The following is a 13,902-nucleotide window of genomic DNA, read 5'->3' on the forward strand; positions in this document are numbered from 1 at the left end:
TCTGTGAGTCCCTCCGCCTCCCATAACAACTTTCTAATGGTGTCAAAACAGCTTGATCTAAAAACACTCCAAGAAAGCTACTATTGTTATTTATGTTTTCCATGAATATTCAGAAATATAATACTGGAACAAAAAATGACTTCCACTATGCCTCACTCAGCCTTCAGGTGATACGCAAAAGAGATGTATTCAACCATAAAAGTCTTTGACCACTTACCCAGAGGTGTAAAGATTCTAATAGATAACACAATCATACCTCCTAGTACCATAATGAAAAATTTACTCGTTCTAGATAACAGTGAGAGATCACAATTATGATCAAAGGAATGCACTAATAACTAAATAACTAACTATCATCCCACCATGCTTGTATGGAACTCCTACTAATTTTGCTCCTGATGACATCTCCTCATTATGAAAAACAGTCTGATTTCTATTTGACAGGAGGTCTTCAACTCATCTACATGCCTGTTATGATATTCCATATCCATACATTTTGTTTGATAACAGTTTGTAAACATATAATAAGCTATCCTTAAGTCAATAAATATGACATCAACATACTGTAATAAAACTGGCAAATGTGAGACAAATGTACTAACCGATCTTGGATCATGTGAAATGACCAATTCCAAATTGAAAACCCAAAATCCAGAAATCCACTACCACATTGCTGCCCGAAAAAGTATAAACGTCAACATATATACACACTTGATGTAATTATGATGATGATTATGGACTTTCTAAAAAGATAAACTGTTATTTGTATTTTATTTATGAAATGTATGTTCTAGAGCTGATTTTGCACAAATAAATCAATATATGATAGCATTCCCCCCTATGAACCATGGACCTTGCCGTTGGTGGGGAGGCTTGCATGCCTCAGCGATACAGATGGCCGTATCGTAGGTGCAGCCACAACGGAAGGGTATCTGTTGAGAGGCCAGAGAAACATGTGGTTCCTGAAGAGGGGCAGCAGCCTTTTCAGTAGTTGCAGGGGCAACAGTCTGGATGATTGACTGATCTGACCTTGTAACACTAACCAAAACGGCCTTTCTGTGCTGGTACTGCAAACGGCTGAAAGCAAGGGGAAACTACAGCTGTAATTGTTCCTGAGGGCATGCAGCTTTACTGTATGGTCAAATGATGGTGGCGTCCTCTTGGGTAAAATATTCCGGAGGTAAAAAAGTTCCCCATTTGGATCTCCGGGTGGGGGCTACTCAAGAGGACATCGTTATCAAGAGAAAGAAAACTGGCGTTCTATGGATCGGAGCGTGGAATGTCAGATCCCTTAATCGGGCAGGTAGGTTAGAAAATTTAAAAAGGGAAATGGATAGGTTAAAGTTAGATATAGTAGGAACTAGTGAAGTTTGGTGGCAGGAGGAACAAGACTTTTGGTCAGGCGAATACAGGGTTATAAATACAAAATCAAATAGGGGTAATGCAGGCATAGGTTTAATAATGAATAAAAGAATAGGAGTGCAGGCAAGCTACTACAAACAGCATAGTGAATGCCTTATTGTGGCCAAGATGGACACAAAGCCCACGCCTACTACAGTAGTACAAGTTTATATGCCAACTAGCTCTGCAGATGATGCAGAAATTGATGAAATGTATGATGAGATAAAAGAAATTATTCAGATAGTGGAAGGAGATGAAAATTTAATAGCCATGGGTAACTGGAATTCGGTAGTAGGAAAAGGGAGAGAAGGAAGTGTAGTAGGTGAATATGGACTGGGGGTAAGAAATGAAAGAGGAAGCCGCATGGTAGAATTTTGCACAGCATGGTAGAATTTTGCACAGAGCACAAATTAATCATAGCTAACACTTGGTTCAAGAATCATAAAAGAAGGTTGCATACATGGAAGAAGCCTGGAGATACTGACAGGTTTCAGATAGATTATATAATGGTAAGACAGAGGTTTAGGAACCAGGTTTTAAATTGTAAGACATTTCCAGGGGCAGATGTGGACTCTGTAGATTAAAACTGAAGAAACTGCAAAAAGGTGGGAATTTAAGGAGATGGGACCTGGATAAACTGACTAAACCAGAGGTTGTACAGAGTTTCAGGGAGAGCATAAGGGAACAATTGACAGGAATGCGGGAAAGAAATACAGTAGAAGAAGAATGGATAGCTTTGAGGGATGAAATAGTGAAGGCAGCAGAGGATCAAGTAGGTAAAAAGATGAGGGATAGTAGAAATCCTTGGGCAACAGAAGAAATACTGAATTTAATTGATGAAAGGAGAAAATATAAAAATGCAGTAAATGAAGCAGGCAAAAAGGAATACAAACGTCTCAAAAATGAGATCGACAGGAAGTGCAAAATGGCTAAGCAGGCACGGCTAGAGGACAAATGCAAGGATGTAGAGGCTTGTCTCACTAGGGGTAAGATAGATACTGCCTACAGGAAAATTAAAGAGATGTTTGAAGAATAGAGAACCACTTGTATGAATATCAAAAGTTCGAATGGAAACTCAGTTCTAAGCAAAGAAGGGAAAGCAGAAAGGTGGAAGGAGTATATACAAGTGTCCGTACAAGTGTGATGTACTTGAGGACAATATTATGGAAACGGAAGAGGAGATAGATGAAGATGAAATGGGAGATATGATACTGCGTGAAGAGTTTGATAGAGCACTGAAAGACCTAAGTCGAAACAAGGCCCTGGGAGTAGACAACATTCAATTAAAACTACTGACAGCCTCGGGAGAGCCAGTCCTGACAAAACTCTACCATCTGGTGAGCAAGATGTATGAGACAGGCGAAATTCCCTCAGATTTCAAGAAGAATATAATAATTCCAGTCCCAGAGAAAGCAGGTGTTGACAGATGTGAAAATTACCGAACTATCAGTTTAATAGGTCACAGCTGCAAAATACTAACACGAATTCTTTACAGACAAATGGAAAAACTGGTAGAAGTTGACCTCAGGGAAGATCAGTTGGATTCCATAGAAATGTTGGAACACGTGAGGCAATACTGACCCTACGACTTATCTTAGAAGCTAGATTAAGGAAAGGCAAACCTACATTTCTAGCATTTGTAGACTTAGAGAAAGCTTTTGACAATGTTGACTGGAATACTCTGTTTCAAATTCTGAAGGTGGCAGGGGTAAAATACAGGGAGCAAAAGGCTATTTACAATTTGTACAGAAACCAGATGGCAGTTATAAGACTCCAGGGGCATGAAAGGGAAGCAGTGGTTGGGAAGGGAGTGAGACAGGGTTGTAGCCTCTCCCCAATGTTATTCAATCTGTATATTGAGCAAGCATTGAAGGAAATAAAAGAAAAATTCGGAGTAGGTATTAAAATCCATGGAGAAGAAATAAAAACTCTGAGGTTTGCCGATGACATTGTAATTCTGTCAGAGACAGCAAAGGGCTTGGAAGAGCAGTCGAACAGAATGGATATTGTCTTGAAAGGAGGATATAAGATGAACATCAACAAAAGCAAAACGAGGATAAGGAATGTAGTCGAATTAAGGAAATGAGACACTTAACGTAGTAAGGGAGTTTTGCTACTTGGGAGCAAAATAACTGATGATGGTCAAAGTAGAGAGGATATAAAATGTAGATTGGCAATGGCAAGGAAAGCATTTCTGAAGAAGAGAAATTTGTTAACATCGAGTATAGTGTCAGGAAATCGTTTCTGAAAGTATTTGTATGGAGTGTAGCCATGTATGGAAGTGAAACATGGACGATAAATAGTTTGGACAAGAAGAGAATAGAAGCTTTTGAAATGTGATGCTACAGAAGAATGGTGAAGATTAGATGGGTAGATCACATAACTAATGAGGAGGTATTGAATATGATTGGGGAGAAGAGAAGTTTGTGGCACAACTTGACAAGAAGAAGGGACCGGTTTGTAGGACATGTTATGAGGCATCAAGGGATCACAAATGTAGCATTGGAGGGCAGCGTGGAGGGTAAAAATCGTAGAGGGAGACCAAGAGATGAACATACTAAGCAGATTCAGAAGGATGTAGGTTGCAGTAGGTACTGGGAGGTGAAGATGCTTCCACAGGATAAAGTAGCATGGAGAGCTGCATCAAACCAGTCTCAGGACTGAAGACCACAACAACAACATGATAGTATTTTCATGCTGTTAGCAGTATATGTTGGTCTTTGAGTAGTTAGTAGTATTAGTTTGAACTGCGACGATGGAGTACAAGTTATGTTGATTTGTATTGTGAAGTGAAATGACTAAACATGAAATGACTGAAAACATACATGCTCTATTCCAGAAAGTCCACCAGTGTTCATATTATTCGATAGGATGGACCCAAACATCTCTAGACCAGAATAAAAACTTATATTTTAGAATGAACTATAAGCCTACAACTTACAACAAAGAAGAAGAATACAAGATGAGTATTATGAAAAATGTTTATTCAAATTCTACCGCTGCTATCTCTCTTTGTGGTGTGTCACTATCTCAGCTTGACAAGTGCCTTGAAATGAAAATATGACCAGCCCCCCTCCCCCAAATTAGTAACTTACTTCAAAATTAACAAATCAACTTTGGGAAAAAAGACGGTGGTGATGGTCAGCATATGCATATGAGTGAACAACATATTTTTGAATTTGTACAGTAAAAGATGCTAAATTTTCACAGTGAAGTTCATGAGACACTTCCCACAAAAAGATGTTCACAAAAAGAAATGAAAAATCACTAAACTTGTATTTGAGAAATTGATGTCATGAGAGATGATTTCTTTCTGCATCTCCCTTTTCCTTGTACTTCATGTATTTTTCTAGAGAATGCTATACTAGGTAGTAAATCCTCTGTCATCCTTATGTGTGACCAGTCCTGCTCAACCTTTCCTTCTTTAGCTTTGTGACAAAGTAATAAGTGTTTGTAGAACTCTCATATTTCTTAATTTTTTAAGTTGTTCATTCTCTGGTCTTTTCAATATTTGCAGTTACGAAATCTAAAATGCCTTTTCTTAATTTTGTTGAGAGCAACGGCCTTGCCGCAGTGAATACACTGGTTCCCGTGAGATCACCGAAGTTAAGCGCTGTCGGGCGTGGTCGGCACTTGGATGGGTGACCATCCAGGCCGCCAGGCGCTGTTGCCATTTTTCGGGGTGCACTCAGCCTCGTGATGCCAATGAGGATCTACTCGACCGAATAGTAGTGGCTTCGGTCAAGAATACCATCTTACGACCAGGAGAGTGGTGTGCTGACCCCACGCCCCTCCTATCCGCATCCTCCACCGAGGATGACACGGCGGTCAGATGGTCCCGGTAGGCCACTCGGGGCCTGAAGACAGAGTGCTTTAATTTTGATGAGGTTTGGAAAGTGTGAATGAACTTTTTCTGTAAAAAATAGCTCAGTAAATGTAAATTAAGTCACTGATGAAAAATTAAACAAAGGTGAAATTTTAAACACATTTCCTATATCATTTATCATTATTTGAGTATGTGTTCAAAATTACATTGCTACAGAGTTGATTTCCTCAAGGAAGTAATGGTTATGCTCCTCAAAAACTGGGGATAATTGTTGGAGCCTAAAATATTCTTGCAACTAGCTTTTCACTAACTTTTCAAGGATGCTGCCTTCCAAACAGTTGTCACTGAATGGCTGCCATTTTGTACACATTGTCCCAAATAGTGTGTTTAAAACAGCTGGTTATTTATCAAATTTTGCTTGATTCATTATCCTCTTTCCTGGTAAAATTTTATTATTTCCCCCCCCCCTCCCCCCCACCAATTCTCTTTCTTTACCCTGTCTAATAAAGAAATCTATCTAAAATAATACATTTTCACATTTCCAAAGAAGTTGATAATTCTTTTATGTGCACAGTATTTTCACCAATGATGTAATCACCTTCTTCTTCTGCTGCTGCTGCAGTGAGCAGTTGTCCAATGTGTTCTCACTGCTGAACTCCAACCAGGCACCATACACATGTAAGATCACTGTTAATAGTATCTATGAAAGATGACTACATCTGTCAATGAAATGACTGATAACTGCCAAACTGAATGCAACTTCTTTAATGATTTAAACACAATACAGATTTACTAACAAATTTACAATGAAAATAAATTTCTAATAATAATTATATCATTCATTAGAAACACCAGGTACAAAAATGCTGCTTCAATAAATTATTTTCAATAACGAGCAGAAAATTTAATCTCTCTCTCTTTCATGTACTTAAAACTACATAAGTATTATTGCAGCACAATGACTATGGACTCTAAATAAATATGAAAGGGTCATTAATAACATCTGAGACAGAAGAGCAGCATCTTCATGTTACAAAAAGGTACTATGAACAAGAACTGGAGAGGAAAGGGGGAGAAAAATCACTGCACACCCTGCACTTGGAGAAACATGGATGAATCAGAAAAGACAGTTGTTGCAAACACCTTCAGATTTCAACCTTTTCCTTTGGCCATCTCCTTCCTTCCTTCCTTTTGATTAATGAAATATTTAAAGGCTTCAGAAGCTACACATTCAAACATGATTCATACTTCTTGTGTCATCCCCATTCCAAAGGCTCCCACTTTTGAAATCTGGCAAGAAGATACTCCTCTTCTGTCTGTAAATACATTTCAGAAATTTCTTTCAGTTTGCTGTATTCAGATTTGTCAAGCAAAATTGTCTTACTTCGCAATGTAAACCGGTTGCCTGATGGTATGCCATTCGACGACGTAATGATATCATCCTGTCCTTGGTCTGAGCCAAATTCAAGCTACCGCACTGTTTTAAACCTACAAAGAATGAAATTCAGATATAAGGCCACATAGTTACAAATACAAAGAAAAAGTAAGAACATAAGAAATAATGTTACAAAGAGATAAGAGAACAGACAGGAAGACAAATACTTTAAAGAATCTTGTCAATATTTTATTGAAAATTATTGTCTTCCAACATATGAAGGCTGTAGAGCCTTGAGTGTATAAAACAATCTTAACTGTCTACAAGTAAATATGGCTTCTTCCAGACTTTGTACCTTTAGTTAGACAAGGAAATATAGTATTTTCAGCAATGTATGATCTGTCTTATCAGCATTCCACATCATTACTGTAATTTATTAGTATAAAATCTTTGCTAGAACACAAACAATGGAACATGTGCCCATGTGTATTCGACATAGAGGTATTCACTGGTCAGGGAACATGTGCCCACGTGTATTCGACATAGAGGTATTCACTGGTTAGTAGATGATGAAATAATCCAGAATGCACACAGCCACATAACTTGGCTGTACTTTCAGCATGAACTGTGAGCCAAATGGACATGTTTCCTCTGATGAAGTAGGTGAGCTGAAACTGGAAGGTATGGGGGAGGGAGGGAGGGATGGAGAGAGAGACAGAGGTGAGCTGAAACTGGAAGTTATGGGGGAGGGGGAGGGAGGGATGGATATGGAGAGAGAGAGAGAGAGAGAGAGAGAGAGAGAGAGAGAGAGAGAGAGTATATGTGTGTAGGGGGGTTTGGGGGAAGGGGGGGGGGCTAGGACAAAGATAATTTAATTTGGCCAGACAGGAAAAACATTCTTGTAATGTTCAAACACAGTGGTAATGGTATGCTGCTTGACTATGTCACAATGATTAAATATGTACATATAACATAGAGGAACATAATGAACCAGAGGAACAGCAAAAGGTCACTTGTAACGGAGGAAAATGGCTTTACGGGAAAGTTCTGGGAATATGTAATACACCTCTACAGCTAACTGCATGCAACTAATCCTTGAATACAGCTCAACTGTTTGGGAACTGCACCAGGTAAGATTAAAGCAAGACACCAAAGTAATTCAGAGGTATCCTGCTATATTTCTTACCAGCAGCTCTGATCAGTATTAGCATGTTATAGAAATGCTCCCTCTGCTTATATGTGAGTCTTTGAAAGAAAGAAGATGATTTTATTTTTTATTTTTTCCAAAAACTTTCGTTGAGGAAGTGAAGAAAGGTAGCATATGTGACAAACTGCATATTGATTCTACTGGCTCCAACATTTATTTTGTGTAAAGAAAAAAATGTGGGAGATTAGGGTTCATACAGAGGCATACGAACAAGCATTTTTTACTGGTTTCATTTTCGAGTTGAACAGGGAAGGGAAAGACTACCAATGGTAAAAATGCTCTCCACCATATTGTACAGTTGTTTGCAGAGTACATATGTAGATGTAGGTGAGATGAGGAATGGGCCAGGAACCAGCAGAAACTGATGTTAGGATTATTGTGTGACAGATGTGTTGAAGAGGCAATATGGGGATATTGATGCTTGGAGAGTGAAGGGGAAGAGGGCAATCAAAACAATGGGCATACTTTGATAATACCCATTCATACGAGTGGACTAATATAGCAGATGCCATGTTGGACAGTAGTCCAGTTCTGAATTGCTCTGCACATCTGCCTATGCTAACTGCTGCCATCAGATGATAGTTAGTCTTACTCAACACCTTACCACAAATGGCAATGAGTAGAGATAACTGTTCTCCTCCAGCCTATGATGTGAACACACTTCATGCACAGACACACATTTTTAATCTACAGTTCATAACCAATAGATTGTGGTCAGAGTCCACATCTGCCCCTGGAATGTCTTACAGTTTAAAACCTGGTTCGTAAATCTCTGTCTTACCATTATATAATCTATCTGATACCTTCTAGTATCTCCAGGATTCTTCCATGTATACAACCTTCTCTAATGATTCTTGAACCAAGTGTTAGCTATGATTAAGTTATGCTCTGTGCAAAATTCTACCAGGCGGCTTCCTCTTTCATTTCGTACCCCCATTCCATATTCACTTATACATTTCCTTCTCTTCCTTTTGCTACTATCGAATTCCAGTCACCCATGACTATTAAATTTTCATCTCCCTTCACTATCTGAATAATTTCCTTTATCTCATCATACATTTCATCAATTTCTTCGTCATCTGCAGAGCTAGTTGGTATATAAACTTGTACTACTGTGGTAGGCACGGGTTTTGTGTCTATCTTGGCCACAATACAGTGTTCACTATGCTACAAAATTGTTAAGGCTTTCGTGGCCACTTGTTGACAAACTGCCTATTGGCTTCTGTCTCGGGTTCTTTGGCCGACGTTCATCTAATGATTTTTCTGATGTTTCGCCAGCATGAGTGGCTGGCATTGTAAAAGCTTCACCCTCCATTGCCGGTGGTGAACTGCAGCCGAGCTCGCCCTTATGAAAGGGCAGAGGAAATACGCACTGAAACAGCCAGGATACTGCGCCGAGCAAAACCACCAGCTTGCAACCTGAAGAAAGAAGAGGTACAAGCCATTAAGAATCTCAAAGCCGACAAGAGTATATTGGTACTGCCTGCCGATAAGGGGAATGCGACCGTCGTAATGAAGACCGAAGATTATGAGCAAAAGATCCGAGACCTATTAGATCCGACGACGTACCAAAAACTAGTGCAGATCCGATGCAGCGTATCACTCGGAATACGAATTGATTAATCAAGGCATCCTCACTGCCGGCGGACATACAGAGAAACCTGCGCAACACAGAAGCCCTACCACCTCGGCTGTATGGATTATCCAAGATCCATAAGAACAACGTTCCACTGAGACCGATCGTTAGCGCTCCTGGCTCACCAACATATAAACTGGCAAAACACTTGGCCTCTCTGCTCCAGCCACATGTGGGGAAGACCGACACATACATTAAGGACTCAGGACATTTCATTGAGAAGCTGAAGAAACTAAAACTTGCACCAAACGACATCCTGTTCAGCTTTGATGTTGTTTCGTTATTTACGAAAAAGCCACTCAGTGACACTCTGGAGCACATCGGTTCCATGTTCCTGCAAGACATCAAAAAGCTCTTCCATGCATGTCTCACCACGAGCTATTTAACATGGAATGGCGATTTCTACAAACAGCTGGAAAGCGTTGCCATGGGTAGTCCTCTCAGTCCAGTGGTGGCCAACTTCTTCATGGAACAATTCGAAGCACAGGCACTGGACTCGGCGACTTGCAAACCTAAGGTGTGGTACAGGTATGTCGATGATACTTTCGTTGTGTGGAGCCATGGTGAAGAACAGCTTGGTGACTTCCTAAGACACTTGAACAGCCTCCATGCCAACATAACATTTACCATGGAAGTAGAAAAGGACAAGAAACTGCCATTTCTAGATGTGCTGGTCACAAGGGACGGCGAAAACCTAGGACACAGCGTGTATCGAAAACCGACACACATGGACCGATACCTGCACAAACTGTCAAACCACCACCCGACCCAGAAAAGAGGCATGATTAGTACGCTTGTAATGAGAGCAGGACGAATATGTGAGCCGCAACACCTCAAACGAGAAATGCAACACCTGGAAACTGTTCTGAGGAGCAATGGGTACTCCCCAAATTACATTAGAAGTGTAACAGAGCCAAACACTCGGCAAAGTAAGGAACCAGAAAAAGAAATGTCGGGTGCGGCTTTTCTGCCATACATTCCCAGAGTGACGGACAGAATCGGCCGTATATTGCGCAAACATGGTGTAAAGATGATTTCCAAACCAACAAGGAAGATCAAATAGTGTCTTAGATCGGCAAAGGAGAAGAGAGACCCACTTGCAATGTCGGGAATATGCCATACACCATTCACATGCGGAAAAGTTTATGTCGGAATGACTGGACGATCAATTAACACCAGTATCAAAGAGCATACGTGACATTGCAGGTTGGGGCAGGTGGAGAAATCGGCCCAGAGCACGCACTGAATGAGACCGACCACGTAATAAAATTCGCCGACACGGAAGTTATGGCTGTAGAGAATCACTATCACAAGCGCTTGTTCAGAGAAGCTGTAGAAATACAAAAACACGCGAATAGTTTCAACAAGAAAGAGGAAAGCCTTAAGGTAAACGGATCCTGGATTCCTGTACTGCAGCAAACGACCGTCGCACGTAGCAAGAGGAGAACCACACTGGAAATGACCGCGGAGAAGCCCTCAGACGTTGGCGCGCCAGGTACATATAGTCTGCGGCCGCCAGCTCGGCTGCAGTTCACCACCGGAAATGGAGGGTGAAGCTTCGACAATGCCAGCCACTCGTGCTGGCGAAATGTCAGAAAAATCATTGGATGAACGTCGGCCGAAGAACCCGAGACAGAAGCCAATGGGCAGTTTGTTCACTATGCTGTTTGTAGTAGCTTACCTGCACTCCTATTTTTTTTATTCATTATTAAACGTATTCCTGCATTAAACCTATTTGATTTTGTATTTATAACCCTGCATTCACCTGACCAGAAGTCTTGTTCATCCTGCCACCGACCTTCACTAATTCTCACTATGTCTAACTTTAACCTATCCATTTCCCTTTTTAAATTTTCTAACCTACCTGCCTGATTAAGGGATCTGACATTCCACGCTCCGATCCATAGAACGCCAGGTTTCTTTCTTCTGATAATGATGTCCTCCTGAGTGGACCCATCTGGAGATCCGAATGGGGGACTATTTTACCTCCAGAATATTTTACCCAAGAGGACGCCATCACCATTTAACCATACATTAAAGCTGCATGCCCTCAGGAAAAAATTTTAGCTGCAGTTTTCCCTTGCTTTCAGCCGTTCGCAGTACCAGCACAGAAAGGCCGTTTTGGTTAGTGTTACAAGGTCAGATCAGTCAATCATCCAGACTGGTGTTTCAGATGATCGGTATTCATGTAGTCGATGCCCTACAGTATTCTTGTTTTGCAGATTCTGTTTTTTCCTGTAAATCTGTAAATATATCTGGTATGCTTGTTTCTTTTTCTCAACTGCTTTTGTGATATCTTCATTCCATACTCTTAATCCCTTCTTACTTCTTTTATTCTTTTTTCCTAGGACTCATTTGTGGCCTCTTCAATAAGTAGCTTTGCCATCCAGTTTCTGAGCTATCAATCTGTCAGATTAAGGCAAATATTCAGTCTTTTTGGTATAGATGTTTTATGCTCTCATCCTGTAACAAGTAGACCTTAAAACTTTCTTCCCTTCTTGTCTCATATTCTTTGTCCTTTTCTGTCTAGTGTGCATAGCTATTTTTTGCTACTACCAAGTACAGATCCAAGTAATTGTCACTGTCTGTGAAAACATGAACTTTCTGAACTTGTTTACTTTTTTTACTGTTGGCCATCAAATAATCTATTACTGACCTCTGTCCTCTCATTTCCAAGTGTATCTATATCTCTTCCTAAAAAAGAATTAGTAATTTTCAGACCATTACTTGAGGCAAAATGTATAAACGAATGTCTGTTATCATTTATGTGTTGTTCGTCAAAAGTTTGCCTCAGTTACAAGTATTGTGTTATTTCCTATTCTGGCATTAAAAGGTGGTCTGTTTTGTTGCATTTATCAAATTGCCTTTGCAGGGTTTCATAAAAAGCTTTGGTCTCTTCTTTTTTTCCATCCCTGGGGGTGTGCACTCGAATCACTGTTAGACCCCCTTGATCTATTCCGAAACTTGATGTTATGATTCTATCATTTATGCAAGCACAATCTTCAATTTTATATTTCCATTTACTATCTACTAATAAAGCAACTCCACACCTAGCTCTTTTGTCATTTCATAAAGCACTGTAAATCATTAGGTACCCCTCTAAATCTACTGTTCCTCTTAGCTTTTTCTTTGTTTCTGTAATTTCTGCAATATTAATATTTCATTGCTTCAGTTCTTTTGATAGCTCTGTTTCTATTAAGTGTGAGCTTCTCATATTCCAAGTCTTAATTTTGAGCTTATCCTCTATTCCTAATTGTTTACCTTTTCTTTGCTTGGGTTGTCTTCTATTTAATCCATCGGGCAGGTTTCTTTGAAGATTATCAGTAACTTAAAGTTCCCAGTATGCCATGCTGCTCTGTAGCCAGGCTAGATATGTGGTGAGGCCCCCACCTTCTGGCCCCATGACTTGCGAGTAATTTTTGATCACCATTTACTTCCTCTAGCAATTGGTAAGACATTCATCTAACTGCAAAGCAGCAAGTGCTTAATTTTTCTTTGGGGTTATTTCCCCCAGGAATACTGACTTCGCCCCATCTGAAAGCTCTTCCTGCCCCATGTCCGGCCCCTCCTGAAGGCCATCAAAGGCATCATTGTAGACTAATCTTTGTTTTCTGGCTTGGGCGACACTGCCAGGAGCTTAGGCTCCCACCAGCTTAGCTCTCACAGTACAATGTGATGTGGAAACTTTCTCTTCACTGTAAAGCAGCAGTCTACATCTAAATCCACACCTACATCTACATCTATACTCTGCAAACCACCCTGATGTGCATGGCAGAGGGTATGTCCCATTGTACCAATCATTAGGTTTTCTCGCTGTTTCATTCACGTATGGAGAGTGGTAAGAATGATTGTTTGATTGCCTCTGTACATGCAGTAATTATTCTAATCTTATCCTCACGATTCCTATGCAAGTGATGCGTAGGGGGTTGTAGTATATTGTTAGAGTAATCATTTAAAGCCATTTGGTTCTTGCAACGTTGTTAATAGACTTTCTCGGAGTAGTTTATGTCTGTCCTCAAGAGTCTGCTAGTTCATTTCCTTCAGTATCTCTGTGACTCTCTCCAGTGGACTGAACAAACCTGTGAGCTTTTGTGCTGACCTTCTCTGTATACATTCAATACCCCCTGTTAGTCCTGTCTGGTATGGATCCCACACTCTTGAGCAATATTCTAGGACTGGTCACACGAGTGATTTGTAAGCAATCTCTTATGTAAACTGACTGCACTTTCCAGTATTCTATCGATAAAACAAAGAACACCACCTGCTTTTCTCATGACTGAACCTATGTGATCACTCCATTTCATATCCCTACAAAGTGTTACACCTAGGTATTTGTATGTGTTGGCCGATTCCAACAGTGACTCACTGATATTATAGTCATAGAATACTACATTTTTTAGTTCTGTGAAGTGCACAATTTCACATTTCTAACATTCAGAGTAAGCTGCCAATCTCTG

General features: G+C 40.2%; 1 protein-coding gene across 5 annotated transcripts in view; it reads right to left on the reverse strand.

Moving 5' to 3' along the window:
* Nucleotides 1-13,902, reverse strand: part of LOC126263136 (pyruvate dehydrogenase phosphatase regulatory subunit, mitochondrial-like) — a 175,994-nt gene that overhangs the window by 121,224 nt on the left and 40,868 nt on the right. For all 5 annotated transcript variants that reach the window (XR_007546847.1, XM_049960162.1, XM_049960160.1 and 2 more), the window contains exon 4: nucleotides 6,612-6,715. Coding sequence is in view for 4 of the 5 variants with exons in the window: in XM_049960162.1 (XP_049816119.1) it covers nucleotides 6,612-6,715 (104 nt within the window). In the remaining variant the exon portion in view is untranslated. The remainder of the gene's footprint in view (nucleotides 1-6,611; nucleotides 6,716-13,902) is intronic.

The sequence above is a fragment of the Schistocerca nitens genome, chromosome 6, assembly GCF_023898315.1.
Source record: "Schistocerca nitens isolate TAMUIC-IGC-003100 chromosome 6, iqSchNite1.1, whole genome shotgun sequence".
NCBI lineage: Eukaryota > Metazoa > Arthropoda > Insecta > Orthoptera > Acrididae > Schistocerca > Schistocerca nitens.